We start from the raw sequence: 18,295 nt of genomic DNA, 5'->3' as shown, positions 1-18,295 counted from the left end.
AGCCAGTTTTTGGTCATGTTGCATGACATGGTTGGTATGTACAGAATAAGGACATAGAGAGATGTACATCGTCCAAGTGAGTCGAAAGAAACTCGGCATGATCCTTCATCTTGACAGTGACAGTTCAATCATATTGTTAGCACAGGTAGCAAATTGATCAGAGCTTTGGACCATCTCGATTTTCCGATTACATTTTGAAAGTCAGATACGAAACCACTTTGTATATGTAGGTATGGTATGGTCGTACACTAACAGGTACTTGGTGCGTAATGGCCTGCTCGTGTTGTACCAAGGGTTTATACATGAACCCCCGGGCGCATAATGTTTGAATCCACAAAGCGACATGTAAATCGATTAGCCATCATACTACCTTCTACGACAATAGTACTGCCGCATTTCTTGACGTGGCGCTCCCAGCCAATCAGCGTGCCGAATTCACTCATTTTGAAGTCAAGACGTTGACTTTAGTCCCGTACTGCGCGTTCATTTTGCTTTCGACTCCGAATGCATGCGAATGGAAGGTACGTATTCTATTCAATTCTAATTACAAAGTTTCCGTGGCTCTTTGGTGCTTTAATCCTCGATCGAGTCCGAAAGACAATCTCTGAAAAAACAAGCTAGACTTCTTTTTGCAGACTGTTTTTTGAATTTACAACTGAGTCTTGGCGTAGGTAGGTGGTGGACCTGTGACCCTCTGGCAACCCTTTTGGCTGTACTGGACCTTCTGGCTGTATGGGCTGTATAGGATGGGAACTGGACTGAGAATTGGCTGTAGAACTGGCTGCTATTCACTCCCATTGAACTGGCTGCAGAATTGGCTGTTATTCACCCCATTAAACTCGCTGCAGGACTGGCTGTTATTCACCCCATTGAACTCGCTACAGGACTGACTATTATACACCCTCATTGGACTGATTGTAGAGCTGGCTGTTATACACCCCCTTTGTGCGCGGCCAACCAAGTCGCCACCCAAGGCAATATAAATTGCCCGTCCACGCAGCTTGTATTTGCTGCCATCGACGTTACACTTGAGACACCAGGAAATGCAGAGTATTACTTCGGATTGTTGCCCCATTTACCATTTAAAGATCATGTGTTCCCCAACTCCTGAGTGTAATCTGGAGTCTCCAGCAAAGCACCAATGCTCTCGATGCAGAATGGCTACAATTAGCCTTCCCAATGCATTTTCGGAATCCTACGCGCAGTTCGACCAATACCCACTCAATATTATCCGTAGGGACGCACATGGCACCCCGATGCTGTCGCGTATTCACGATCGTCTTCAGGAGCGGACGCCATATCTATTTATAGATGACCACAATACGAACGTGGCTATTGCCGATGTACTCTCCGACGGCAGAGTAGACAGGCGGAAGCTCTACTCCGATGTGGAAATCAAGAAGTGGTTAGGTGATGCCTCGTATACAGGCTCCAGCGATATTTCGATCGCCACCAAGAAGGATCCAAGGTGCCGTTTCGTGTAAGTGTACACTAGCCTCAGCTCCGTACGAAAGACGCTGACAATCAGAAAGTTTCCTTCTCCTGGACTCAGTCACTTCGCCGTTACCAGTCTCCGCTAAAAGTGTGGCACGATTGATGACATATCACCAAGTCTCACCAGATTTCTTTGATTTCCTGGACGCATATGGTGCTCCTTTAGCTATCAACACGGAGCTTCGTTTCAACGCTTTCCGAACCGAGATCTACCTGGCAGATCCAGAACCAGGAGCAATATTACCAGAACTTGGGAGGAGTGGGCGACATTACCAGATAAACTATAGTCTGAAGTCAGTCAATCGAAAAGAGTGGATGAAGGAGTCACAACCCGGCCGAAGCTTGTGGCAAATCCGACAGACTGCAATTCATCATCAACTTGATGTAGGCAGTGGAGCACAGTTCTGGATGTTCGCCGACCCCCATGGCGCTCTTCGGGACCGTATAACAGACGTCTTTCCCGACCAGCCGAACCACGGACAGAAGCTCGACTCGCTATCTGCTTCATTCAAGACAAGTTTAGAAATACAGTTGCATTTGGTCAGATGGTCTACAGAGGGATGGCAGCTGTATATCAAACATCTTGAAGAGACTGTCGCACAAGTGGTAGGTGTGAACCTGGCTGACAACGATGATTTCCACTGATTTGTACACAGATATCTCGCCTGATACTATCGAACCCCGACCAACGAACTCATCTACGGACGGAGGAGCTAATGCACGCTCAAGCATACGAAGACACAATCAACGAATGCATCATAACACTCGAGTCAAATGCAGACAACATGAGCTCACTTGATACATTCTACACATCGCTTGTAAAACAGGAAGACTTCCCAAACTCAGAACGCCATAGTTGCGAAAAAGAGGTCCAAAAATTCACAAGTCGATTGCATCAACTCGTGTATGACGCAAAGATGCAAATACGCCGCACCAAACTTCTCGCCAAGGTAATGGCAGACAGGAAATTAATGGTACGCCCAATCATGAATACGAGGAAAACATTACAATACTTGTCTAACTAGTTATAGTTCGTCCAGTTGCTTCAAGTTCAACTTCAAGCTCGATCGGCGGACCGGGCTGCGCGGCTGTCAGCGACAATGTGGCGCCAAGCCGAGGAAACTTCACACGAGGCCATCGCAATGCGCGTCATCACAGTCATAACGTTACTGTATCTTCCACCGACCTTTGTTTCTGTAAGAACAAGACGCTCACGTCCATGTCGTAAAACGGATGCTAATTTTTAACCTAAGACACTGTTTAGTACTGATATTGTCAAGTACCAGGGCGACAATGGCGATCTCAATCATGACATGTTCTCCTTCTTGGCCCTGAAACGATTCCTACAGGTCACAATGCCTCTGATGGTGTTGACCTTCACCGTCGCCTTTGGGTGGGTCTGGTATGAAAGAATCCGCGGCAAGGAAAGGACTGCGAGGTTGGAGAAGGAATATCCTGATGTATTTGGACGCGCCAGAGATTAGATGATTCTGATCTAAGGTTCAGTTTGGCGGTTGCTCTCGATTCGATGGAATGCTGCTCGACAGATTATCGACAGGCCCAGCCCTTGACTTCTGTTGATTAAAGCAGCGAGGACAGGACAACTGCGACTGCGTCTGCCCGGGACCTTGGAAAAACCGATTGCTTTCCTCGTGGCGACACGCACCGTTGTACCACCAATCGAGAAATTTGAGACGAGCAACATATGAACTGGGCGAATATCACGGGTTCGACTTGGTGCTACCTGCATGGTTCTATGATCATGAAAATGCTTTCGAGGCTTACATAGCACTATGCACCATGCCGTCGAAGCTAGGTTGTCCGAAAAAAAAAAAAAAAAAAAAAACTAGTTCCCCCACCCAATGCTTGCAACGTGAGGGTATCGTAGGTCTGACTGAACGAGCCTTTGTCATGTCTGGTGAGCTCTTGTTTCATTTCATTTGCATTGGTTTTCGCTGCACCATAACTTTTAGCCGTTTCCACAATCGCTAGCCAGTCTGTGTTTGCGCCTGTGTGACTATGCTCCAACGTTGAGATGGCCAACTCAATTGCGAATATACCTATGCGACAACGATTCCCACAAGCTACCTAGGTATGCAAAAAAATCAATAATTCGTGTTGACTCTACATAAAAACAACGAATAGATGCTCCCAACTAAGAGTGCAGCAAAAAACATATTTCTGTAAAAGTCTTTCCAAGTTTTTCGACCTTCCTAATCGTTCATGGCACATTGATCCACCTCGCCTCGATGTTCCCACTAGGGAATTCCCATCTAGAAGCTGACCCCCTGCCGCGCTATACTACATTTTTGAGCTCTGGAAAACGATACAGGGGGCGATCACTGTTGCAGTGCGGTGATTCGACTATATTAAGTAGAGATAACTACATAGGTGACTATAATTAAACGATTGACTCAACTAATGCAATCCTATCCAAGTGAAGTTGCTGTTTTGTAATCTATGGAACAGGACCGTATTCCACATCCAGCAAGAATCAACAACCCATAACCTTGAAACGTGAGTCACTTGCCGTGGAGTGCAGCTCTAGCTTGCTATGATTTCATATGATTTCATCTTTTGACTCAATAAAGAGGGGCTACTAATCCTACGACTGCCCTGTAATCACTCAACCCCCCAGCAACAAAAGGCGGAGACGAATACGAGCATATCGGGTGCGAGATAGCGATGCGCAATAGTCCAAGTATATAGTGAAAGGGCCAATTCCATCCATTATTGTGGCTGAACGAGTATAGGACACTGAGCGACTAAGAGGCTCATCCCACCAGCGCTCCAACACCCACTGAGCAGTCCACTATACAATCACGGCAATGGCTAGCACCAGACCCCACATTCGAGATCTTGGCTACGGTCCGGGCTACTACACCCCCGGGCCCAAGAACTCCATTCTCGACGTGCCCGACTTGCAGGTCGGGCAAAAGACGGTTCACGATGAGGAAAAGGGTGTTCATGTGGGATTGACGCTCATTTACCCTCGCGGAACGGAAAACACGCGCAAGCAGCCGTCTTATGCCAATGTCCATACGTTCAATGGTGGTGGCGAGATGACGGGAATGCACTTTATCCAGGACTGGGGATTCACAGGTTCGGTAAGTCGCATTTTGTTTCCCGAGCACACATTAATCGATAACTCACCGAGATTTTCTCGTCATGTTTTAGCCCATTGCGTTTACAGACTCAATGTCTTGCGGATCAGTGTACCAGGCCCTCACCAACTACAGCTTTGACCTGTCCCGCCGCCTAGGAGAGAATGCCGAGCAAATGTACTCGCACCACGGCTGGCCCGTGGTCGGCGAGACCTGGGGAGGCGGCAACACGGACATTCAAGACTTCAAGTCGACGCTAAACTACGACCAGGTCGTCGAGGCCATTGAGGACGCGGCCCGTCGCCAGACGGTGCTCGAGGGCAGCCACGGTGGAGGCGCCGGCATGTTGTGTCTCGGTCACAAGGGCGGCACCGGAACCAGTAGCCGCCTCGTACCACAGGGTGGAGACGGCAAGGAGGATTTTGTTGTTGGCGTCCTGGTGCAGACCAATTTCGGTCAGAAATCCATGTTACAGATTGGTGGTGTTCCTATCGGCAAGCTTCTCGTTCGTGACGATGTCGAAAAGGGCAAGGCGGCTAGCGAAGCTGACCGCACCGAGAGAACTGGGTCTGAAGGCAGTAAGTCGTGTTCCCAATTACGGTTTTTACGCCGCTGATATGCTGAAACAATCTGCCATTTTCTTAGGTATTCTTGTATGCGTAGTGACCAATGCGCCTCTGCTCCCGCATCAGCTCAAGCGCGTTGCGGCTCGAGCCTCTACTGGCATTATAGCTTGTGGCGGCCTAGGCACAGGTTACAACTCGTCCGGCGATATCATCATCGCGCTATCGACTGCAAAGAACTGTTCGCCAGAGGTGCTCATGAAGCACGAATGGAAGCGCCCGAGCCCAGAGACAGCTGGCCGCGCCGGAGGACGGCCTTCAGCCCCGGCTGGGCAGGTCAGCGGGGCGGGATTCCGCCGGGATGTAGAGGTACAGACTGTCGAAACGGTGGTCCATAGCTCTATCGATGCGCTATTTGTTGCTACGGCTGAGGCAACTGAGGAGGCCATTTTGAACTCTTTGTGTCAAGCCGAAGATCTCAAGGCATATGACGGGACGCTACACAAGGCTATTGATACGGAACGAGTTAAAGAGTTGCTAGACAAGTATAGGGTCCAGTGATCTACTCTTGCTCGGCATAATCGACAGATTTGTAGCAATATGTTATTCATTGTTTTGCAGAAGAGATATCTCGGAGCAATTGCACATTGCTCGTCCGCCTGGTCTCAAGCCAGGATGCCCAAAATTCTGCGACCCTCGCCCAGAGCCTTCTTTCTCATCTACCACGGTGCTGTTGACAGTCGTGGTAGACCTGAAGTATCCCACCAGAGTCAGCTTGTCCATCCCGGGCGCTTTCGCGACATCACTCGGTTTAGCCTTTGCGATATTTCAGCAACATTCTCCTGTATTTGCCTTTCAGAGTTTCGCGGGGATGGCATCCTTTGTGTGAAATGACTCAATCATGAGACTTTTCCGTTCGAAACACTCCTCGACCACGACAAACGTGAAGTCATTCCTAACTCTGACCCAATGATGACATCCTGGCGACGATTAAAATTGATGAGCGAAATTGAGGAGAATAGAGGCGTAGAGATAATGAATTTTGTAGTGTTCTTGGTATAATAGGCATGGTCTGCTCTGAATCAGTCTAATGACTGTTTCAATCCAATTGAAACTCTTTCATTTCCGCTTCAGAAATTGCCAGCGTCTTCACAGTCCATTCCCAAAGATCCTCCTGCTTCTCTTCGTCGCTAGTTGCATCGCTAGGATCAATCTCCTTTCTCCCATCATAAAGAACACCGGTCGTGGACTGCTCACTGGCGACCCAAGCCAGATTTTCTCCCGACTCTTGCACAGTCCATACACTGAATGGTACAATTCGACGGATGAGAGGAACCATCCTAGGGAGTATAGAGTGCCACACGAATTTGAACACCGGCCCTCCTTCACGCGCCAAACCAGTACCAGGCATCATGCCAGGATCAAACCCCACGACCGTCCACTTCTTTGCTAGATGCGATACTCTGCGGTGCAAAGCGTACATCCAACTCATATTACACAATTTGCTTGTGGCGTAACGCTGGATGCCCTGGTTTTTCAGTGCGTCACCCTTTGGATGTGCTAATTCTTCAGCAGACGTATAGTTCGCATCTGGCACACCCGTTTTCTGAGCCGGGTCGTGTGTTGCGCTGCCAGTGATCACGATGCGAGCTTCATCTGCCAAGAGCGGCACGAGGAGATGGAACAAGAGCGCATTGCCGAGGTGATTTACCGCAAAGGTGGCCTCTATACCGTCGTTGTTGTATCGGATGCCGTCGGGGAATTGGAGACCTGCATTCAAGAGCAGAATCGAAATTGGCGGTAGATTTTCCTTTGGCAATGATGCGACAAAAACCCTAATGCTTCGCTGGTCACTCAAATCAAGGGAGAGAAAGCGAATATTTCGATTGCCTGTGGATTCTTTGATGGTAGCGGATGATGAATTGTTATCCTTACGTGATGCAAGGATCAATATGGCATTCGGATATCGGCGGGCAAGATTGACAGCAGCTTGGTAACCAAGGCCAGAGGTTCCTCCGGTGATGAGAATAGTTCGATCTGGTGGCGCCATGGCCGAAAGCAGCGTAAATGGAAATGAAAAACCTTACTCTAAACTCCAAGTTTTTGGGAGGTTCATTCTGGTCATTATCTAAGGGTTTTATAATTGGTCAGCAAACAAAACGTCGCTTGACACGTAGGAAGGGCAAAAAGGGAGGTGATTGGTTGCATTGGCAAACTTAGATACGGCATAGGTAGAAAGAGTATACTGATCTTTTCTGGATCCCATCTTTGAGAATTTCGGAACTACCGGTTGCTGAAGGGTTCTGAAAGAAACACTATTAAATTACGGCACCCGACGACGCCGAAAAAGAGTACTATAATATGAGGCATATCACAACTTTATTGTATAGTCTCGGTAACCCGCGGAATCCGATAGTGAGCTCGGGCATGATATTGTAGGAAAACCTTAACCAAACAAGCAACAACTCCAGATAATTGCGTAATCAGGCCGGTAACCTGATCACCTCAGGGTTGCATTTTGAATACGAATGCCAGAGAAGTACGCGCAAGCGTTGGGATCAATCGACTCCATTGTGCATATTTAACGGGTGATGCTAAGAAGGCAAACCAAGCAGCTGCAGTTCCGACAAGAGCAGTAGGAAAGTTGAGTCTTGCCTGACTGGGGCAATAAAACAAAAAAGAGAGAGAAAGCATTACAACTATCAATATGGTAAATATCAGGTAATAGTCGGGCTCCAAAGACATTGTAGCTGTTGAGTTGCTCGCGACGACCTTCAACAATGCCTTTGCTGGAAGAGAGTGAAGGAAAGTTGCGATGCTTCAGATTCTCCTCGCATTCATTCAGCCTACGCTGATGCCTGCCTGAATTCGATCTGCTGAAAAATTGGCCATGCATCTGGACAATAACGTACATATTCTTGTATGTAAAACTCCATGAATACAGTACTTCTGGTCTGCTAAATTGCAAGCCACCTTGCGTGGCTGGAGATCATCCACCATTGGTTCACGTTGCTCTACAACTCCGCACGGGCACCCCCAGGACGCCCTGTTTTGAATGATTTTGGTGAGATCCTTTTGGGTGGCATGTATTCAGCTTGCATGCGTAATTGAGTTCGCACACATGGCCAATGGCTATAATCTTGCTGGAGTTCTTCACGACAACCACCAGTTGACACCGCCTGTCGCTGGTGAAATTGAGGCTTCCGCATCTATATTGTTCTACAATAATGTGTTATTAAATACCTTAGAATACCTTGTGTAGTGAAGGCGGAAAAGGGTCAATCAGTTGGCGGGTTGGTGTGGCGTGGAATCAAGCTTTAATGGAGCCACCAAAAAGACATCATTGTTCAGGTTGAGATGCGAATCTTGGCACAGAATCCTCATGCACCGCAAGGGACGTATATTGTGTATGCGGTAGGCCTACCGCAAGATTTAGAATACCTTATCCTGGTAGGCTTGAATTTCTCAGGTCCATCTTTATTGATTCCTTACCCTGCTGAAACCAGCTGCTTATGTTGTTGCCACTTGTTCTTGATTGAAAGAGTTTGTTATCGTTTGTGAAAAGAAAACCATTAACCAACCCCTCTCACTTGAGCAATTACGGTTTGCAAAAGCAATTCAAAGGAGGGGGTGATGCGTCAAGTACCGTGTTAGTAGCCGGAATGAAGACAAGTGTTGCATGATAACAGTCTTGAACCAGGTCCAGCTAGAATGTAGAACTTCTCATGTAGAGTATACTTCTGGTTGGATAGCGCCTTAGCTTGAGTACACCCGGAAAGTGTTGAAATGTACCACACCGCCCTGATGCCGTGCAGGCCAGCTTTTGCGCATGAATATGAAACAGCCTATCACTCGTCCCTACATTTCCTAAAGTTGTTTTCCTTGGGCTGCTTGGGAGCCAAAAACTAAAACATACTTGGTACCCGGTAAGATGAACTATTACTTAAATAAGGACAAAATATCCACACAAGCATCGAAGGGCCCCCCCGGCAGAATTATTCGGCAAAAACATTCATTCAAAACCGCTGAGATGGCTTTTACTGATGCAACTATCCAAACCGCAATCATGTCGCAGATGGGCAATGAAAATGCTGCCCTCGTTATTCGGCTCTTGTTAGAAGACTGTGAGGAAGCCTTATCAGCCACTGTAGGCAAAGGCAAGCAGGTTGTCGGCACCGAGACAGACCAACATGTTGCCCTGGACTTGCATCTTCAGGAGATCAACCTGCTCCAGGAATTCGCCGCTGACAGACGAATGGCGAGAAGCGTTCAGCAAGCTATACGGTCTGACGGTCCAGCGCTTTCCATCTCGCAGGAGGAAGAACGGCGCGCAGAAAACGACCACAGTCTTTCGATCGCAGTCAGCCAGGGAGCCACACCTTCGACGCTTGAAGCTGATTTGAACGCTCAGCGTACTATCGATGACGATGACGACGAGTTTATTGAGAAGCTTCTATACATATACGTTGACGGTATCGAAGAAATTGCGGCCGACGATGACCCCGAAGAAGGTCATGACACTGATGGAGATAGTGATGTGGCCGATCTGCCCGAAAGTTCTGCTTGGGCAGCATCTAGAGACAAAAGAAAAGCAAGGCCAACCCGCAATTGTGTAGCTTGCGGAAATCACAAGCATTTTGCCGATGTCGCCAGGGCTCCATGTGGTGACGAGTATTGCCGAGAGTGTCTCTCGCGCCTATTTCGAGATGCCATGATCGACGAAAGCCTTTTCCCCCCAAGATGCTGCAGATTACCTATACCTCTGGAACGGAATCGACTTTTCCTCAGTGCAGACTTGTGTCGGCAATTTCGCAAAAAGGCAATCGAGTTCTCAACGCCCAATCGAACATACTGCCATAGTTCAGAATGCGCCCAGTTCATACCGCGCGAGAACTGCTCCGAAAACACAGCCGTTTGTGATGCATGTGGGCTTCGCACTTGTACGACATGCAAGAGTGCTGAGCATGGCGGTGACTGCCCCAATGACGGACCACTCCAACAGGTGATAGAGCTTGCCAGGGAACAAAATTGGCAGCGCTGTCAGAATTGTTGGGGCATGGTGGAATTGAACACGGGGTGCAATCATATCACGTGAGTTTACAATACAGAATCCATTCCTTCATACGACTCTCGCTCATTCTGGTCAGGTGTCGGTGCGGGTTTCAATTCTGCTACGTTTGTGGCGCTCAGTGGAAAACCTGTCATTGCGACCAATGGGATGAGCGTCGGCTCTACGAGCGTGCCAACGAGATAGATGCTCGTGATCGAGGTCACGACGATATTGTCCCAGAAGGGCCTGTCCTACCTAGGCAGGAGGCTGATGACAACCTGCCAGCACCAATCGAAGACGATGCCCAGGAGCATCCCGCTGAGCCTAACGCTCATGAACCGGCCATTCTTGATACATCACAGGCGCCGTCAGTGGTAGGAGAGGTCATGACAACCTATGAGAATTTTGTTCCACAGCTCAACCCCAGCAATAACGGTAACACTGCACGTCACCGTGATCGGCAGCAACGACTTGAATCGCTCATGCAAAGACTGAGATACAATCATGAGTGCAGTCACGATCGCTGGAGTAACCGGCCAGGTCCCCGACGATGTGAGGAATGTCGCGATGTGATGCCTTGCTTCATCTATGAATGTCGGCAGTGCAAGGTTATGGCTTGTCGCCGTTGTAGGTACAACCGGTTGTGATTCTTGGAATTGGACTGAGTAGACGTGACTCCGCGGTCAATTCGACATGGAAATGGAAACTTCGGACAGTACAAACTTGCAAGTCAAGTATAGTACCATCGTTCGCTCTTTCAATTGAATCGTTTCCAGACCCTTGCGAACAGATTATCATGTCTCAGGGATCGAGTCTCGGAAACTGGGGAAATGTGTGATCAGGCATGCTTAACGCTTGCACAATCACAGTCTTGTTGCTCATGCTAGTGGCCTCTTGGATGAGGGAGTTAATTTTTGCACTAAAGCACCGCAAGAGAGTAGAACTCAATGACAATCAAGTCAATAAGAATCCAGTCAATAATCGTCTAGCTCCAGTGGTAGTGGTAGTGGTAGTGGAACAATAGTCCTGGATAAGTCTTCAGCATGGAACTGAATTAGCAATCAAAGCATAATCCCATTTCTGTCGGCAAATTCCCAATGTGATTTACAAATGATGATAGAAACCATGTGACTGATGATAGATAGTCCAGTCAATTTTTTTCAGCTCCCTCCGTACTCTGACGATTTTGTGTGCTCGTCTAACTTCGAATGCTATGCGGTGACGGGCTGACATACCAGTCGCTCCCATCAGGCCCCTTCTCAGCGCTCTGCTTCTCAAAGTCTTGATGTTCAAAATTGAATTGTGCTTCTGCGAGTGCAATTGGCATAGTACAAGTTCAAAGAGTTGATATCCATGATGGTCGCTGGTGGATACCGCTCGTCGCTGGTGGATTTTAGGCTGCCGCAGCCAGACCAATCTACAATAAACTACCTCCGAGCCGGCTGTTCACAAGCTGCTCTGGTCAAATCACATTCTTCACGATGGAAAACACGCATAATTATTGGCCTGGTGGAATTCCAGCCCATGTCAGGTTTAACGAAGAGCCAATATATGACTCTCTCAAAGAGCACATCAAGGCTTGGCAGCTCTTTCTCGAGGTGCGTGGCCTTCCACGCTACCTCAGTTACTAATCGCTTTCTCCTCTACTAACACTTAGCGACAAGGAAAATGCCGGACAATGCATGCCCCAGAGCCAAGATGACCAATTCGCAGTGACGCAACGACGGAGACTCGTCGAGCAATGGGCGCAGATGCGCCAGGAGGACCGCGACGCCTACCACCGGCGGGCGCCGATCCGGAACGGCGCGTCATGGTGTCCGCCACAGCTCCGCGACAAGGGCCGCAAGATGGGCAAGTCGGTCGCCTTTACCCAGCTGATAGCCCCGTGGCCGCTGGACGCGCGGGGCCGGGCGCTCTGGACAAAGGTGCGCATCATGCTGTACGCTCTCGACGGCGAGAACGGCAGCCAGTTTGACGAGCAGAACAGCACCGTCGGCATCGTCGTGCCCCACCCGGCCGTTGCCGCCGCCGCTGTGACGCCGGCAGACTTTTTGCAATGGTGCTACATTGAAGACGCCGATTTTGATAGCATAGCCATGACGGTCGCGGGCAGGGTCATTTGTCACCGGTGGGACAACTTGATGCTGTTCGCGGACCGGGAGGCGCTCGAGACGGGCTTCCTGCTCCTGTGCGAATTGGACAACAATGGTCAGGTGCGCGACCAGGCGCGCGTGTGGCCGCCGGCCTTTAAGAATGAGTACATCCGCATGACGGTGCTGTGCAAGCCGCTCGATGAGATTCGTACCGATGACAGAATCCCTGGGCCCGGCTGGGTTGGCCCGTAAGTGTTTTCTCGTATATAAACGACTATTAATCAGTAACGTCTTTTGCTAATCTACAAAAACTCTCTAGTATTGATATGGAGGAGCCGATGCTCGATCTGCTCGAATCCAAACGTGAAAGATACTTCCCTCAGGGCTGTGATATTGATCTTTGGATGGAGGCCATTGAGAGGTGTGCGCCGGGTTATCTTGACATGGAGGAGGAAGGCAATGGTATGGCCCCCGACTATGATCACGCCCTCTTCAGGTCGCACGCGGAGCTAGAAGATATGCCATGGGAAGACGAGCAATGATCACGGTCATTTAGGGGACGGTTAATGACGTTTGCAAAAGAGATCAGATCGCCAAATAGCGAGTGTCTGTGCAATTGCACAATTTCTGCTGATCCGCGGCGATTGCTGCTGATCTATTTTTAGTTGAACCAGTCCAAGCGATTGTGCAAGTTATTATTATAGTCGAGCTAGCAGTACACATCAGGCAGGAGGCTTAATACCATTTCATCCCACCTCTTCATAGAAAATGACGAAACCTTCAAGGCCTTGGATATCGGCAATTCTTTATTCTGAATTGATATGAACCCCTAGGGAGTTCACATGCTCCGTGGTTTCTAGGTTCAATCGCTCTTAGCGAGGGGTAAAAAAAGCTCGGGTAGAAACAACTCCGATAAACACGCCACATTCCGTGCAGTCACGAACGCAGCCTTGGTGATGGCAGGCAAAAATCAACCATGGAGGAATACACAATTTCGTGAGTGCCGCCGAAAGTACAAAGACAAGGGCCGATGTGGATCAGACAGTCTGAGCCTCGCCCCGTGTCGCAGAGTGCGAAACTGCAAGCTTGGCGGCTAGGTCCAAGAATCCCTGCCAGTTCGGGCAATCTGTGGTGACTTGCTTTCTGGGTTGGTGTATTCAGTTCCAGTTGACAGCTTGTCAAAAGAAGGTCAACTCATTGAAGGGGGGGATTACTGGAGGGATGACGCAAAGAAATGTGATTTTTGGTTTTTTGTGGTGTTGTAGCATGTAAACAACAAAATTTTCTTCTAAGTATACAGACATGACGATGGTATAGGATGTAAACGATCATTAAAACATAAAGACTATGGGCCATTCCATATAAGCAAACGAAGGGCTTTTTTTGCTGGAAAAGAACCCTCCAGGAGATCCGGAACACCATCATACAGTGCATGTCCTGGGAAAAGGGCTTGCTGACTGTCAAAAACTCCCATTACCCGACTCTACTGAACAACTATCATCAGCCAGCCAGCACACGCCCTCTCATCACCTTGACAACCCTCTCTCAAAAATATGTAAAAAGGGTCTTTATGCACTTTTCCCAGAAAAGGTTTAAGACGCCGAAGCAATGCACGTCTGCTGCTGCGCTTGGCAGTCAGAAACAGTGACACCACTTGCCTTGCCGCCGTTGACAGCGTCCGCGCAGCCGTTCATTTGGATATCGCAAGCACGTTGAACCGCGGCAGCTTTGTTGACAAACGTGTTGCCACTGTGAAAGAAAATTGTTAGGCCCATGCTTGATGTATGAAATTGGGTAGTACCCATGGTAGGGAAAACTTACTTGACCTCAAAAGGTCTGTCGGCATTGCCGGAATCCGTCACCGCTGGAGCCGAAATCCCGGCCAACGCGGCGCTTACTGTCGACCCCGTCCCCGCTGTCGCTATATCATCATTCCAGTCAGTATACGAGTTCAAAAGCATGAGTATATTTGTGATAATTGATTGACAAAGTGTCGAGTTCAGCAGACTCTTCGCTCGTGACCGCAGCTGGCTATTATCCCCAGTGCCAATATCGATGTCGAGTTGGATTTGTCGAAAGCAGATTCGCTCATGATTCAGGTAGAGTTTTTGTTACTTACGCCACGACCGTTTGCTGTAGCTTTGAGTTAGTTACCTATTAATGCAGAGATTTGGCGGTGCTGCAGGTAAAGTGGTGGTGGTGTGCTAAGGTCATGTATGATTGGAGTTGCTGGAGATGTGTGCTCTGCTTGTGATATTGGAGGAACCTGCTGTTTTGGAGGAGGAAGAGTCTGCTGTTGTCTTTGGAAAGGATGCGCCCTGTGTCAAGTGTATGGCAAGAGAGAAGGTCCTGCGTGCTAGTGTGGATGACTTGTGCGGATGATGCAAAGTTTTGTGGACAGTGAGGGTACGAGATACATAGGAAAAATACTAACCATTGCCTTGGTTCTGGTTCTGGTTCTGGTTCTGATTTTGGTTCTGGTTCTGGTTCTGGTTCTGGTTCTGGTTCTGGTTCTGGTTCTGGTTCTGGTTTTGGTTCTGGTTGGCGTTGTTGTTCGCATTGTTGTTGGCGTTGTTGTTGTTCGCGTTGTTGTTGTTGCCACCAACAGTGAATCGGACACAGTCATCCTGAGGACCACGCTGAGCGATGGGCATAATGACAGGCTGGTGGTTGGCAGCACTGGTCATGGAGCAAACGCGGTAGTTTCCAGCTGGCAGGCCACCAGCAACATCAGCAGCGAGCAGACCATTTCCGTTACCAGCGTCGTTGATACCCTTGAAGAAGGCAAACTGAGTACCATCGAGAGGCGTAGTAGGGTTCAAGCTGTTGCCAGTGTCTTGTACGACAACGTGAGTGTGGCCAATAACGTTTCCAGAGCCATCCAGATCCTGAGGAGCCGAGTAGTACGTGCTATCGGGGTTGGTAAAGGTACCAGCAGCCAAGTTGGCGACCTGGACCTGGATGCTAAAGTCCTGGTTGGCTGCAATGTTGTCGCCGTTCTGGGGGTTGACAAAGACGGCAGAAATCGTCTTGGCCTGAGCTGGAATCTTGCCCATGGGAATACCGTTGCAGGAACCTCCCTTCTGCTGGAGACCGTTGGTCAAAGTCTCACCAGAGCAGAAGTTGATGAAGTTGGCAGCATCCCTTGAGTCTATGGTTAGTAGGAGTAGTCATGAGGGATTGAGCAAGTCACACTCACGTGGCAGAGTTTGCCTGGCCAGCGGAGGCACCCTGTGAACCATCGGCGGCACTGCCAGTCTGAACGGCATTGGCGCTCAAACAAGTCTCAGAAGCAGCGTTGTTGTTGCCGTTGTTTTGGTTCTGGTTCTGGTTCTGGTTTTGGTTTTGGTTGCCGCCGTTCTTGTTACCGTTACGGTTCTGTCGAACTTGAAGGGTTCGGCTCGCGCGCTCGGTGAGGACATTTTCGAAGGGGCTACCGATGACGGAACCCTCAACGGCGAGGGCGAGGCTGAGAAGCCCGACAAGTACACTCTTGGCCAACATTCTGACTGATTTCGAATATCCTAACTCTTCCTCGAGTAACAATAAATACTAAGAAGTTGTAAGTTGTTGAAAAAAAGGGTCCCAGACCGATTGTCGAAAAAGGTTGAAATGACAAGAAAAGAGTCGCAGACACTTTTGTCGAAGATAGAAACAAGGCTGTAAGGAACGAATGAATGGACTACCACACTACCAGCGCAGATGGAGAGAAAAGAAGCGAAGAAAAGTTGTTGGACGACCCAAGCACGAAATAGATGGAGTGAAGAAGAAGGGCATTAAAAAGCCAAGACTTGACTTGCTTATATACGGGCTTGATGGCTGTACTGTAGTAGTTTCGACGTGGGCCAGGTGGGTGTGGACAGGGTGGTATAGCCAAGCTTTTCGGAAGCAGCGCTACATCATGTCGAACCCATGTCGAGTGTCATGGGCATGAGATGTATCCACAATCTCCAAACGTCGACAGGGAAGATGAGAAGAGACGGAGGTGAGGTCGTTGAGCAGGGACTCTTGCAGCAGCCGCATCCTTCCCGACTTGGAGGCAAGCAGGCGGCGGGTTGTGGAAGACTAGGTCGTTGTCGATACAGGAATGGATAAGCATATACTTTGGGTAGGGTATATGGAATCCAAACTGGGCCCCTTTGACTTTAGACTCAGGACCCTTGTTCGTCCCGGCCTTGGCAAGATCAGGGGTGGTGCAGCCCCAGGACCAGACTGAAGACGTTACGGAACATGGTAGGAGGACGAGATGGCACTGCGACCTGTGATCAGGCCGGCTCAATTTGCATTTCGGTTGGTTGGATGAGGGCGTCCAATGGAGGATCAGATGGGACTGGAATAACTCTAACTTGTAGCTAGAAACGTCGAAACTGAAGCGTGAAGGAGAGATTTGGTGCGACTAGAGTATCGTTCCTCCTGAGCAGTTTGCCGCTTGAGGTGAAATGCATCGCATTCTAGTCCGATGTCTGCCGAACGGAGCGAGGAGACAGGACAGACAAGCAGACAGACTTACCAACAGCTGACCTACCTCACGGCTGCGTCATAATCCGAACCTATCCAGGCTGATACAGCCGAGAGTTGGGCGAGCACATAGTGCACAGCGCACAATACAGTAGTAGGAAGCTGGCTATAGTGCAAAAACGGTTGTCCCGCGATTCCCTCCTTGGATTGGCACAACAGCCGTTGGCACCAAACACCCCGTTCCTTGCAGCGAAGGAAGAGGGCAGAGAAGAGAATCAAGCATGGGGGTAAGAGATTTGATTTCGCGGGGCCTGGAGACGGTTGAGGATGAATTTGGGTTTTGCGGCTCAAGACGTCGCAGGTCCCACCCCAGAACCCCCTGTCGCCCGAGAGCCAGCCAATCTCGGGCGCCAGCGGTTCTGGACATCAGGCAAGCGACGTTTCGGCCCCAGGCGACGATGAAGCACGTCGAGACACCATGGACAGGCGCCCGCAGGAATCTGAGCGCATATTTGAGTTGTGCTAGAATATTGTAGCCGCGACTGGGATCGGATTCAGCCATCATCTTATTCGTCCATTCCCACTATCCAGACTTCAGACAGGCGCACAGAATACTGGAGTCTGGCAGGCGGCTCTGCACTTTATCCCTATTCCTCCATCCATTGTGGCTCTGAAAAGTTCAGAGCGCACAGGAAATGGATACTCTCGAGTGGATACAGTAACAAAGAGTTGGCAACATTATACGAGATTTCATTCTAACGATTCATTACAAATCTTGTCAACATTTCATGAAAAAGAATACAGAGACCCATCTGTCAATCAAAGATCCACATGTTCAAGATTAACGGCGCATACTCAGACTTGAGATTAAAAAATAACTCGCCGTATATAACGAGATCAGCGCAATCATTTCAGATGGGTGTAATGCATACAGAAGTACCTAGCTACCTAGATACATAGCTCGGTCATTATGGCGGCTATTACAACTGCCGCGAATTCCAGAACCTGGAAGACTCTGAGCCGTTGGTGATCTTGCAGTGCTTGTCGCTGGGCAGAAGAAGTACAGCAGATAGCCATACCCAACTTACACATTGTCCTTGCCTTGGGGATTGTCCGGAGATAATTCTCAACCCACAGCGTTTCCATCGGGCCATCGGTCACTTGGCATTGATTCCACAATGCTCGCTCTACTGCCAAGACAGCAAAAGCGATCCTCATACGACCCTGCCCAAATACAAATCAATAGTGACGATGATTTTCCAACAGTAAACAAGTTCATGAAGCCATGAATCCACAAATTCCAAAGGGTTCCAAATTACAATTGCGGCAAGTGATATGAAATGCTAGATCGTTAGAAAAGAAGCTTAAAAGCCCTGACAGGGGTCCCCCAGCGATGAGTGGCCCAGCAGTCCTTACATCCTCCCTAAGAGCGCTACTACACCAGCAGCTAGGCCCTCTTTCAGGGGGGTTTTATTGTTCCTGCAGGGCTCATACAGAGCCCCCAGAATCCAGGGCGCTGAGACGGCTCCTCTC

The 18,295-nt window shown here is 49.1% G+C and overlaps 6 protein-coding genes across 6 annotated transcripts; 4 read left to right on the top strand and 2 right to left on the bottom strand.

Moving 5' to 3' along the window:
- Positions 1–1,157: 1,157 nt before the first annotated feature.
- On the top strand, positions 1,158–2,978 carry PFICI_09851 (uncharacterized protein; the record flags this gene model as incomplete). The annotated part of the gene is made up of 5 exons (XM_007838432.1): positions 1,158–1,480; positions 1,533–2,100; positions 2,151–2,468; positions 2,526–2,690; positions 2,748–2,978. 5 exons carry the CDS (start codon positions 1,158–1,160, stop codon positions 2,976–2,978), a joined length of 1,605 nt encoding a protein of 534 aa, XP_007836623.1.
- A 1,344-nt stretch (positions 2,979–4,322) lies between these two features.
- Positions 4,323–5,722, top strand: PFICI_09850 (uncharacterized protein; the record flags this gene model as incomplete). The annotated part of the gene is made up of 3 exons (XM_007838431.1): positions 4,323–4,601; positions 4,672–5,176; positions 5,244–5,722. 3 exons carry the CDS (start codon positions 4,323–4,325, stop codon positions 5,720–5,722), a joined length of 1,263 nt encoding a protein of 420 aa, XP_007836622.1.
- A 538-nt stretch (positions 5,723–6,260) lies between these two features.
- PFICI_09849 (uncharacterized protein) lies at positions 6,261–7,211 on the bottom strand (the record flags this gene model as incomplete). Its single annotated transcript, XM_007838430.1, has 1 exon — positions 6,261–7,211. The coding sequence occupies one exon, from the start codon at positions 7,209–7,211 to the stop codon at positions 6,261–6,263; it is 951 nt and encodes a 316-aa protein (XP_007836621.1).
- A 2,016-nt stretch (positions 7,212–9,227) lies between these two features.
- On the top strand, positions 9,228–10,842 carry PFICI_09848 (uncharacterized protein; the record flags this gene model as incomplete). The annotated part of the gene is made up of 3 exons (XM_007838429.1): positions 9,228–10,252; positions 10,309–10,763; positions 10,814–10,842. 3 exons carry the CDS (start codon positions 9,228–9,230, stop codon positions 10,840–10,842), a joined length of 1,509 nt encoding a protein of 502 aa, XP_007836620.1.
- Positions 10,843–11,692: 850 nt separating this feature from the next.
- On the top strand, positions 11,693–12,846 carry PFICI_09847 (uncharacterized protein; the record flags this gene model as incomplete). Its single annotated transcript, XM_007838428.1, has 3 exons — positions 11,693–11,809; positions 11,876–12,552; positions 12,624–12,846. The coding sequence occupies 3 exons, from the start codon at positions 11,693–11,695 to the stop codon at positions 12,844–12,846; spliced, it is 1,017 nt and encodes a 338-aa protein (XP_007836619.1).
- Positions 12,847–13,896: 1,050 nt separating this feature from the next.
- On the bottom strand, positions 13,897–15,808 carry PFICI_09846 (uncharacterized protein; the record flags this gene model as incomplete). The annotated part of the gene is made up of 4 exons (XM_007838427.1): positions 13,897–14,053; positions 14,126–14,225; positions 14,739–15,448; positions 15,504–15,808. The coding sequence occupies 4 exons, from the start codon at positions 15,806–15,808 to the stop codon at positions 13,897–13,899; spliced, it is 1,272 nt and encodes a 423-aa protein (XP_007836618.1).
- Between the last annotated feature and the right edge of the window lie 2,487 nt (positions 15,809–18,295).

Source organism: Pestalotiopsis fici (assembly GCF_000516985.1).
Source record: "Pestalotiopsis fici W106-1 unplaced genomic scaffold PFICI_Scf_7, whole genome shotgun sequence".
Taxonomy (NCBI): domain Eukaryota; kingdom Fungi; phylum Ascomycota; class Sordariomycetes; order Amphisphaeriales; family Sporocadaceae; genus Pestalotiopsis; species Pestalotiopsis fici.
Note: the sequence above shows the minus strand (reverse complement) of the source record. Positions and strands in the feature narration are given on the sequence as shown.